Below are 12,792 nucleotides of genomic sequence, written 5' to 3' on the forward strand. Positions count from 1 at the left end.
CTAATCATGATCGCACAAGTCTATCACATTGTAGTTACTGTGAGTTTTCAAATCTTGTAGCCAATTTTCATATTTATTTTATTTCCTTTTTATACTTGGACTAAACTTATAACCCGACATTTACTCTCTTAATTGGTAGTTTGAATATGTCTATTTGAAAACATAACCTTGTTCTGCAAAATTTATGTAACAGTGGGGAAAAATACTAGTTTACTTTACAAATAATAAAATGTTCAAATAGACACCCAGCTTCGTAGTTCTACATTTCATTTATATACTTACTGTAGAGAAGTTTGTAAGCAAAGTAACGAATTTAGTCGGTAGTTGAGTAGTCTAAGGCCATACGCTGATTATCGTATTGGAGGTGCCAATCCCTCTGAAGAATGTGGGCCTTTTAACTGTCCTCAAATTTTCTGAAGGGTGTTGGATTAAGTAGAAAATTAAGTAAGATAATTATAAACTGTTCTTCAAAAAGAAAATGCAATCGACTTTACACACGCACTTATAATCCACATGTTTCAAATGTTACAAACAACAGTCAATATAATGTACTATGAAAGTGTTCCGAAACTTTATAGTATAATCCCTGTGGTGTTATGCAACCATTTTCACGGTAGATAATATATGGTTGCCTATAAGCTTGTTACTTTCAGATGATTAATCCAATCCAGCATCCGTTGAAGTATTTCAGAATCTAACTTTAAAGATTACCATCAGATCCTAAAGAAATTTATGTAGGACCGCCGGGAGTGTATATTCTTTCAAACATAATAAATAATAATAATAATAATAATAATAATAATAATAATAATAATAATAATAATAATAATAATAATAATAATAATAATAATAATAATAATAATCAAAAAACTGGCGCACCTATGTTAAAATTGGGCGTGAAAATATATATACGTAGTCGGTTAATTAATTTGCAGACCACGAAATGAAATTCTTAGTTTATTATCCCACGGTTGTGCCGTTTAGGCTAATGAAACTGAATGATTCCGAAATTAAATTTTTTGTACTCTCCCAGTGGTAATTGAACCCACACCGCTAGCCACTAAATTAGCGGGGAGACAATTAAAAGATCATGGGGAGACAAGTATCCTGGTTGGGGCGAATTAAGGAGTGATCGAGCGCTCACCTATAGTGTGGAGGGTACCTGGTTCGATAATCCCAGTCCATGAGCAACATGATTATACTTAGGTTTGAGAAGTTCCTTCCGTTTTCTCCCACATTTTCATCCCACCAACTTTTTCATAGTCAATCATTTTCATTAATCATCCATCTGTTTGAACCTAAAGTGCACAACCATATGGTTTGTTTTTCATTTTACTAATACTCAGCGGTACCCACAGGCAGATTTTAAGGCATAGATTGCGCCCACGAAAATATTTGAGTACCACAACTTTTCATTGAAAATGGTACGATGAAATTACAGAATAATAAATTTTTGGTTGGAGAAAAGTGCATTTGAGTGGCAGAATGGTAACTTTAGGGGAAGAATGGTAAAATTTGGAGGTAAAGAATGGTAAATTTAGGGGGAGAATGGTAAATTTGGTGATAAAGAATGGTAAATTTAGGGAGATAATGGTAAATTTGGAGATGAAGAATGTTAAATTTAGTGGGAAAATTGTAAATTTGGTGATAAAGAATGGTAAATTTAGGAAGAGAATGGTAAATTTGGAGGTGAATTATGATAAATTTTGGGGGAGAATGGTAAATTTGGAGGTGAAGAATGGTAAACTTGGAGGAAAATGGTAAATTCGGGGGGTTTGCACACGATCCCTCAGGGAGAGGGGCACTACAGCTACTATTACTACTACTACTACTACTACTACTACTACTACTACTACTAATAATAATAATAATAATAATAATAGAATTCAATGATTAATCGATACTTTATTGTTCTTTCTTCTTTATTTTTTTTGCAGCCTGCAATACCAACACACATAAATGGACAATTGAATGGAGCGGCCATTGCAAGAGCATCGAACCCAATCCCTCAGGGAAATCTTGGAGATCTCAATAACAACATGTCAGGAGGACAGAGTGGACCGAAAACTCCCACACTTCCCATGGGAAATAGCAGTTGAAGGAGATTCGCTCCAATTGGTTTGTGTTATGAAAGTATACATGTATAAATAAATATAAATGAATAAATATAGAGAGAAGAAGAAGAAGAAGAAGAAGAAGAGAAATATACATGCTCAAAATTCCAAAGACCTTAAAATAACAAGAAACAAGAAAGATAATAAATAAATAAATAATAGAAAACCTAGTTACCATGAAACCAAATAAATCGGGAAAGTTCGAAACGAAGTATTTCGTATTAGTGTGAAAATGAATATAAAAAAAAATAAGGAAGAAAAAGAGTGTATTGACAAATAAATCTTTGGTATTCACATGTTGCATAAAGTCAAGTCATGTATGTGTAAATATGGAGTGTGTATGTTGAACGTTTGTGTGCGTGTGGAAGCATGTGTGAGATATACAGAGAGAACTAAGATAAAAGAAAAAAAAGAAAACTATTCTTTTATTAATATAGCAAACTATATAGAGAAATAAATATAAAATATGATATATTTGTACAGTCGGAAACAAAAGTAAATACTTATCTCGTACAGTGGCGTACGCAAAGGGGAATGTCTGGGTTTTAATCTCCTTCTCTTGAACAAGATATTATGATAAAAATAAACAATTATCTGATTAAGATATATGCATTAAAAATCCGCAAACGATGTGAACTTAAGAGAGAGCTTGAACTTCTCCCCTGCTTAATGAAATTCTATGTACGCTACAGATCTCGTTCATGTATATATTCCTTACTACTCTGGATCAAATGGCCAATTTAATCAGTGTATTTGGACTGTATAGCCCTATATTTTACATAAAAGGAAAAAAATGTACTAAAATCGAACCATTATTTGTAGTTACGGTAACATGTACAGTCAACAACAAAAGTTCTTTCCGTTTGGTAAAATTTGTTTTGGGAATAATGGTATAGTATGATTGGTACGTACACAAAATTACATTCTTTTGAATTTACTGCAAACTGTACTCAAATAGTACTTCCATTTACGAAACTAAAACCTGTCTATTTCAACTGTGCCCCCTCTGGCACTATTCTCGATGTTTATTTTCCCGTACTTCCCCCGAAAGAGGAGGGACAAGTTATTGCGGGCGAAATCTTTCAGTTGTTGGATGTGGAAGCGTTGCCACAATGAATTATTTCACGGACTTCGCTGTGCTGTGTCTTGTTAGGCATTCTAAGTAGCCTACGATCTTCACTCTTCAAGACCAAACGACTGAATGACAAAATTGGCAACACAGCCAAGTTCATTTCACTTCTTTTCCGTAAGCACAAGAGGGGTTCCTCCGTCAGAGGCTGGGTGGGGGTGGGGTGGAAGTATGTTTCACATATTTTCCGTGGACACACCTGAGATAAGACAGGCTCTAATTTCGTCAAACGGAAAGAGCTTTTGTCGCTGACTGTACAGGGTGTGGATGTATTCTTTTGATGAAGACTGTACAATTATAAAGTGTAAATATTAAATCCGTAATGCAATTCATATTTACTTCGCTGATTGATTTTTTTTTAAAGTTTGTACATAGATATAAACAAGAGAAACACGAAAAAGTTATTTATAACATTTATTTAGCACAAACTGTCTTTTATGACGAAAAGTAAAAAGGATGGCGTTTAAAGATAATAAAAGCATCGGAAACGCAACGGATAACATTAGTTGTATAAGTATTGTTGCTGCAATATACATATTTCTGATTGTACAGGTACAGTTTTTTTTTTTCTATATCTGCCCGTTAATCTCCCTTTAAAAGACAGTATATGGATTGGAAAAAAGATTTTTAGTAATAATCTTATAATATTCACAATGTTGGATTAAAAGCAATAGAGGATTTAAGGAAACACTAATGACATTTTTTACCGATAAAAGTGTGCAATAATTTCATATCTCAAATTATGATTTTGTTTCTAATTTTGAATTGCAGTACATTTTGGAAATGTCTAGTTTTCGAAAATCAGTATAACATACATAACTGGCAAACGTACAGGTTAAGAATTATCATGTAAAGCACAATTACACTGGCTGTAAAATTACAGTATATAACTGACAAACGCACTATCACTTCATCCTTGTTAAATCATATTCGATGAAAATGATTGTTATTAAACTGTTTAATTAAACTGATTAAAGTAAACTGTTTAAACCTTGATATTTTCTTTTCTAGAAGAGAAAATAATGTCTGTGTGAAATGTTCAATTAAATATTTATTGACAGAGGTGGAAAACGTTTTATTGCTCCGTTCCTTGCTATTTCAAACTGCATTTCGGTGTACCTGGCTTCATACGTTTTAAACTGAGGTAATGTAATAAATAAGCAATTTAACAATATTAACATTTAAAATGAAGCTTACCAACTCTGAAAAACAAAATTACCGGCACTCACTCATCATGCTCACTCACTCATCGGTATAACCGTGAGGCGTAAACCTCAAAAATTTTATTTCATTTCATATACTATAGGCGCTACACTACTGATTTTTCCTCTGGAATAATTGATGGATCAAATTACAGATATATACTTGTTCATAACTAAATATTGTGTATCAGCAAAGTAGAAAGAAAGAAAGAAAGAAAGAAAAAAGATTTCAGAAACTGACAAAAAGCAAGACTTTTAACCATTTTGTGTGAGAAGATCACGTATTCAATTACCAGTAAATGCTTAAAAGAAAACTTAACGTTAAAACATTTTTCACTTTTCTGCAACAGTGCTTTTTTCCATGAAAGTGTGAAAACGTGTTTCAAGCCCACTCTTCGTGTTTTTCATCCTTTAAGAAAGAAGTAGGGTTAGAAAAAATGATAAAATTCGTTTAGGATGACTGATACAGAATTCTCCATTAAGTTTAATTTGTTCAGAAATGTCAAATATATATGTTTTATACTTAAACCGCTTGTTTTTTTCTTCTTCTAGAAATTCTGAAAGTTTTCTTGCTAGAAGATAGGTACTGAATGGTGATGATCCTCGTCACTACCACCACCATTATGATGTTTAAATTCTTCCTCACTTTTTTTTCTATCACCATTCTCCCTTGACCTTTCATAAGTTTGTATCGTTGTAAAATGTTTTTTTTTTTTTTAAATTTTTTTAAAGCATGTTTTTGTATTGTAAAAGTTTTAGTTATAGTTTAACAAGTACCGACCACCGTTCCGTGTTTAACAGTCTTTGTTTTTTTTTCCTATTATCTTATTGTGGTTCTTTTCATCATCTTTTAGGTGTGAACGGCACATGACCACAAAACCCTTTAATTAGCCTGATCTGTTTTTGTTTGAGGGCAAGCAACGGTGTGTTACTTTGCTACTATAACATAAGAAAATCCACTATGTTGATTTTTTTTTCCTCTTTGGTGATGTGGGGTATTATTTTTGTTCTTTTGAGTTGTATAAGCATAGAAAATCGGCCTTACTTTGGTTTTTGAAAGTGCACGTGGAAGATTGTTTCGCACTTTCCTTTTTTTTGTTGGGGGAGGAAGGGTGTAAAGGAAGTTCTACGGTGATGCACATCATTAGTCAAGTGTCAGGTGCTGACAAAGACCCTTAGTTCTGTGCTTTTTTTTCTGTTGTTGTACATGTAACGGTAATTTCTCTTACATTCTATTCTTCGTATAGGCTATAGTGTTTCTTTTAAAAAGTCTTTCTTCCATTACTGGGGTTCTTTTGTATTAAGGACTTGAGTAAAACGCATTACTCAAATGCAATCAACAGGATCTGATTACTTGATGTGACTGTGACGGTTAGGTGCTTACAACGGTTAATCTTTTTATTTTAGTTTGATTGGCTTTGTTTTCGCTTAAAAAGGGCATCGCAGTCGATTCCTCACTTTCTACAAACTGGTTCGCTACGAGATGTGTACTAATTGGAGCAATTATAACTCAATACTTGCGATTTAATACTGAAAAATGTATGATTACTTAATACTATCTGTGTGCAACAGCGCAAATTCACAATAATTTACAAAATAAAATGACCCTTAAAAATATCTGAAATTGCCTGTGTTTTTAGATCAAGTGCTCATTTTTGAGTGCAAAACCACATATATGCAACACCTATTTCGAGAATTTATAGCGAACTTACGGCACAGATGACAACAAAGTAAAGCAATCAGAAATAACGCACTGAAACAGTTAATCTCTTTTTGAGACTACTGATCATGAGGGAGTTAGGAATTGTCTGCTGGGGGGAAGGGGGAAGACCTTTGACAGATTTTGACAGGGCTTGGTAGGTGGCCATCTTATAAGAGGTATTTTTTTTTGTCAAAAAGTAGGCGGCAGTGATCAGTGAATGATCCGCGATATTTCCGCCCATGCTACTGATGCTTTTAATTTTCTTTTTTGAAAACACATTGGTTCTAATATCTTTGAAAAGTACACTTATAAAATTTGAAATTGTAATGGAATGGTTTTCCAGAATAATAGTACCTATTTGCGAACAATACCAAAACTTCATTTCGGCCTTTAAAAAGTATTCTGGCAAGTCAGTAGACTATTTTTCTTGACTCGCTCACTTTATCAGTAACTTTATTTGCATTTTATGTAAATTTATCTATTTATTTATTCTATTAACACTTTTTGTTCTGTTTACTAATAACGTGTTACCAAGAAAGAATGTATATAAAAATTCCGTAGAAAATACAAAATAAAGTAAAAATTAAAATGTCTTTACTGAAAAGGCCTGTACAGTCATTCGCGGAAAACTGAAGTGAGGAAGAAAAGTGAAAGGAGGCTTTGCAAAAGTTGTTTTCATCTTGTCTATTAAAGATCTCATAAAACTTTCTGACCAAAGAGAAGGGGTAGTCTTCAAAGCAACTCTTCTCCCTTTTCGGGGAGAACGGAATTACTATTGAAAAACCAAGAATATCTATAGCCTAAGAAATTTCAGGATAAATTCATTATATTTAGCGAATTAAGGAAATAAAGCAGGCAAGGGAGAATTAGAAGATTTAAAGAGGGAACAAGAGAAAAAGTTCAGAGAACAATCCGACAGAAGTAAATATGAATCACCTTTAACACAATTTATTACACCACAATTTCTCGTAGCATAAAAAAAACTGATTTTCAATAATAAAATGAAATCACAATTAATTGACTTAGAAAACAGTGGACCACATTTATCGAACGCAGAAGAAAGATATGAAAATATTTATCGAGCTCACCCTTGGAAGACGTATCATCATTACTTATTACTCTAATTACACTAGTGCTATCTGTAGGACAATTCTACAAAGTAGTTGTAGCCTGTGCGTTACTGTCCCAATAAAAGTCTTCTTTTTCTCCTCAACCTCAACCATACATAGGTTGGTGGGCAACATGAACATTTTTTTTTCCTCCGTTGGGAGAGTTGTTTTATACTTTGATAAGGTCTCTTCTTCGTAACTGCATCTAGTTATTCTGTCATTGGTCTTCCTCTTCCTGGTTTTCCTTCTGCCTTTCCCTCTATCAGCACAGTGATCCAATCGGAGTGTTGAAGACCGTAAGATGACCAAGTATGCTGTTTCTTCTTTTTCCTATTATTTTCATGATCTGTCGTTCTTCATTTATTTTCCTTTCGGTCCATGTTATGCCTAGCATTCTGTGCCAACACAACATTTCAAATGCTTCCAACTTGGATATTTCAGCTTTTCTTAATGTCCACGTCTCTTATTCGTAAAGCACCACGCTCCATACCAGTCTTAATAGATCGTTTACGAACGTCCAACGACATATTTCATGACGTTAGCAGTCCTCTTTTCCTATTGAATGCTTGTTTAGCCTGCGCTATTCTGGAACTTCCGTCTTTTTCACTTCTTCCGTCCGAGGATATTAGATTTCTTAAATACGAGAACATCTTAAGTCTTCGATTTCCTCTCCATTTAGCCATACGTTTGCCCCTTCCTGTCCTGCTCTTGTGCACTTCATCACGTTGTTTTTCTTCTTATTTATCTTAATCGCAATAAACGTAGTATATCTAATGTAACTTAGCAAACTACATATTCACAAGAGATCCCTTGTGGTTATGTTGATAACGTACGCGCCTGTTGTATGAGAGATCCCATCTCTATTCCTATCGGGAGTTCATGTGGTTCGGATCCTGCGTTAAGCTGCAAATCAGCGTCTCGAATAGCTTTACTGCTGAAAGAGGATCTAAACTCAAATAAGAAAGTATATAACCACAACTAAAAACAACCATTTATATTTTTAGATTCTGACTGATATCCTGTAACAACTATAAAAGCTAAGTTGCGAAAACACAATGTTAATTCTTTTACAATGTTTCGAAAGAAAATGAGAAGTTCTAAAATGAAATTTACAATCACTAACAATCAGCGGCGCAAATTTGTCTTCAACATTGGGGGTGACGGGTAAGACCGTCCCCACAGTCTTTTTTTCTTCTTTTAAGTGATATTCAGAATATTTATCAAGTTGAAAAACAAGCTGTCGAGGATCAGGGGAGCAGAGTTGTTTTCAACATTGGGAGGCGGCAGACTTGAGGCTTATTCTAGGGGGACATCAATTTCATCTCACTTTCCTTTGTGGCAATCGGGCAGAAACCATCACATTTCTCTCCCCCAAAAAACACATTTCGAATCGGATTATTGAGGGGGACAGTCCCCCCAGTTCCGAGATTGAAGGGGACATGTCTCTCTTACTCCTCCGGGATTTGCGTCAGTGCTAAGAATGTTACTAACAATAATAACTTACAGTGAATTGTTAAGAAGTTTTTAATATCTTTAATAAAATTTACATAGCTGCCAAGAAAATTTCCAATCTGAAAAGTTAAACGGAAACTACAGAGTAAAACAAAAATTCACTTTTATACTAGAATAAACAGTTTTTTCTTAATGTTTGAAATATGCACACGATGGATTGTGTTACGTATATATATATGCATTTCCTCGCAACGAAAGATTTATAAAGGCTATTTCATTCACTTTTTCATTTTGATAAACCCTTGCAGAACATGGCATCGGTGTTAGATCTACGATAACCTTCATAAATTCCTTTAGCGTGCAAGTTGAAAAAAAATCTGCACTTTACTTTCAACTCTTTTTCTATTAAAAAAAAATAGCAAGAGATTGCCTGATTCAGATATAAAAGTGAAAGGTATTCGTGTTCTCTGTTTGATCTTTTTATTAGTATTATTATTATTTTTTGCTTCCATCCAACTTATCACAGTACAGAATCGAAAATGATCATATATACAAAATCTTAGACTGATGACAAGATATGTCAAAGCGATGTTGTCATAGAAATTAATTCAACAACATGAATTAGGTAACTAAATATCAATACGGCTGAAGAAACCCGGAGGTTCATTACTGCACAAACAAAAGAACACCAGAGCTCCCCGTTTTTATGACAATAGCATACATGTCTTTGGCGCGGAAGACTTGGGTTCGATTCCCGGCAAATGCTCATGTGGTTTGGATCTCACGTTAAGCTGTAGGTCTATATCTCATTATAGCCTTGCAGCTGGACTGGAAGCTAAAATCAACTGAAGTCCAAATACAAAGAACATCTTCGGACTCTATCGTGTCAAACAAATCCAGTCGGGATTGGTACACTCTACTTCCAATGTGTCTTCTAGTCATGGGCGTCTCTGGCGGGGCGGACGAGGGGGACGCGTCCCCCTCAATATTTTGAACTACAAAATATTCAATATTTTATTCTAATTTATTTAACAGAATAACATATAAATAATAATTACGCTATTTGGAATATAATATTCAGGCTATGGAAGGATTATAACAGACTTGTTGATATACCTCAGGGGGTCCGTGAAGGTAATCAGAAAGCTAACAAATGGAATCGAAGGTAATAAACAGGTTGGGCTTGGTAGTACCATTTAAATGACTTTCCTTGATGTCCCCCCCAAATTTTACATGTCAGAGACGCCAGTGCTTCTAGTCCTTCAAGGAGGTCTCTTACCGAAAGGTTTCCAGCCATAAGATAAACTTACAAGAAATTGTTGACACATGTTCTTAAGTTACAGTTTAGGGTAACACAGGAAATATGTTGATATTATATTTACCGTTTCACGACCAAGTATATCCTCTTTCTTTAAACTGTACTTTGTGGTGGACAAACACCGTGTGCGTGGGTTTTCTCAGGGTTCTCCCGTTTCCTTCCACTTTCTTCATCATTCCACCATTTCATTCATTTCTCATCATCACCGTCCCCTTTAGCCTAGCTGCGAAAACCGTTTGACGTAAAATTTAAGATTTCATTTTCTTTAAACTGTCCTAAAATTTTAGTGGATCATTTAAAATATTTCAATTTTCGTCTATTCGGTGTTAAACATACAGAATCTATCTAAATGAGCTTCATTATAAATTAATATCAATATGTATATATTGTTCTGCAAGTAATTGGAATGCAATATTCCCTACCTGACACAAATGACACATCGTGTACATTTTAAGTTTCAATAAATTATAGAAGAAAAAAAAGTTTGCTATAAAGAGAAAAGTATAACTTTGCTACTTAATTATGCATTTTTACGTGTTTCTTGTCATAATTTCAAACGTGTCTTAATGATTGAATGATTATGGTTTAATGGGAAAGTTAGCAAAACGTTTGTTAACTACGTGTAATAAGAATATAGCGTGATCCATTTACAAGTAGAGTACTGTACTATGCTCGATTGTACTATTTCTTTTGTCAACAGGTAAAGATGTACCACATAGGTTTTGTTATAACGTCTTACATATATTATCTACTTTAATGAACTTTTTATTTCTATAAAGGAATGCATTTTCATTTTTGATTGAATCCAAAGTATGACTGCTCAATAAGACTAACATGTTTATATTACAACCTGTTTTAGGTTGTTCTCAACTATTAGTGTAACTATTAGTACTACTGTGCATTAATTTGTTTCTTCTAAATTATTTTATGTGTTAAAATATAATTAATTATTAAAATATTGTAGTCATTAACACCATATAAGAAATTAAAGCAGCATAGGCTCTCTTGACAGAACCCACATTAGTAAAAATTGAATGTTATCGGTAATAACAACCTAAGGGAACAAAAGTTACCTAAATTTCTAAATCTTCTATATACTACTGCACTGTACTTCTCTTAACATGTAACGATAAAATCCTAATTTTTACCAATGTAACACCCCTTACGAATCGCCACTGCTCCTAGATAAGACTATACTGATATTACTATAGAAGTTTTATTGTAGTCCCTTTGATTTTTTTATCATATTCATAATTACTGATCCAAATTGTATTTTTTAAACTGCAAATTGAAGAATACGAATCAACATTCTGACAGGATAATGCCTGAATATTTCGTTTGAAGTATTAAAAAGAGAGTGGTGCAATCGATTTTTTTCTCTCTCTCTCTTTATTTTTGAGTAGTAGTGTAATAAATTATGAAAGAAAATATGAAATAAATTAGAGAAGACATACAGGAAAACAAAATTACTAACTAAAAAGGTAGACTACACTTAGTGGCCTTTTTATGATTTTATTTGGGGAGGGGGGGTCTTTGCCAACTTTAGTCCTGGAAATGTGGAAATTCTGCAAGATATTTCATTTACTGTAATATAGTAAATAACATTTCGGGGAGGAGGGGACTTAAGCCCGGAAGCTCCCTAAATATGCTACTGACTATACTATAATTTTGAACAAAACTTTCTATATAACAGTGATGGAGTGACAGGATGTTGCCAGTATTTAACTGTAATTTTTCTGAATACTTCAAGGTGAGGAAGAGTAGTTATGTCAGAAGGATAGACTGACAGGGCGTTGCCAGTATTTAACTGTAATTTTTCTGACTACATAAAGGGGAGGAGGAGTTTCTGATGTTATATAACTGTAAAAAGAAGTGGTATGAAGCAATATGATAAAGAATGGGAGAAATATTCTGAACCATAAAGAAATAATAATAATAATGAATTGATTTTTCTTATCCTTATAGTCGAGGTACAGACCAAAGAACTTACTAACCATTTACGTGTGGAGCTTCACATAGGTTCCACTTTTGTGTGAGTTTGTTATCCTTTTCGATAAGAAAGAAAGAAAGAAAAATAAGAATGCGAGTTTGTATTGAGTGTAGTATTTGAATGTAACTGAGTTTTAATAAAGCTTGTCATACATCATAAATCGACATGAAAATTGTCACACACATTTTGTTTTGTAAGTAAAGATCTTTTGTCAACCTTTAAAAATAAATAAAGGTTGATAGAAAAATATATTTAAAAGAAAAAATACTTTTGTGATGAATCTACAGAATAATAAAAATACACAGTATAACATACTGGTATAAATAAAAATAAATATTTTACTATGTCCTTGTAAAATGTACTGTTAAGAAAAAGAAAGAAGATGTATAATTTTAGTGTTTTATGAGTATTTTATTTTGAGTTTCATTCATGTACAGCATTTTTCCTCTTATTTTTTTTTTCAAAGTACAAAACTGTGATAGTCATTATGGAGGAAAATGCTTTTTTTTCATTTTATTGATATACAAAAACAAAGAAAGTATGTATACGTCATTGTTATTTCAAAGGACAAAAATATTAATAAAGAAAATTTCAAAAATACAATACTAAGTTTGTTTTATTTTAGCAATCCAATTATTATTATTATTATTATTATTATTATTATTATTATTATTATTATTATTATTATTATTATTATTATTATTATTATTAGTGTTGTATATGAGGCGGGACGCGACGAGATTTTCTCGTCTCGTTTCTTATTATCGAATTCTAGT

The 12,792-nt window shown here is 33.1% G+C and overlaps 1 protein-coding gene across 1 annotated transcript in view; it reads left to right on the forward strand.

Moving 5' to 3' along the window:
- LOC145680636 (LIM domain only protein 3-like) overlaps positions 1–12,149 on the forward strand; it is a 176,627-nt gene extending 164,478 nt beyond the window's left edge. The window contains exon 6 of the mRNA XM_081751329.1: positions 1,938–12,149. Within this exon, the coding sequence (XP_081607455.1) occupies positions 1,938–2,099 (162 nt within the window). The 3' untranslated portion in view covers positions 2,100–12,149. The remainder of the gene's footprint in view (positions 1–1,937) is intronic.
- The last annotated feature ends 643 nt before the right edge of the window (positions 12,150–12,792 follow it).

This window comes from Thermobia domestica, chromosome 3, assembly GCF_964235325.1.
Source record: "Thermobia domestica chromosome 3, izTheDome1.hap1.1, whole genome shotgun sequence".
Lineage (NCBI taxonomy): Eukaryota > Metazoa > Arthropoda > Insecta > Zygentoma > Lepismatidae > Thermobia > Thermobia domestica.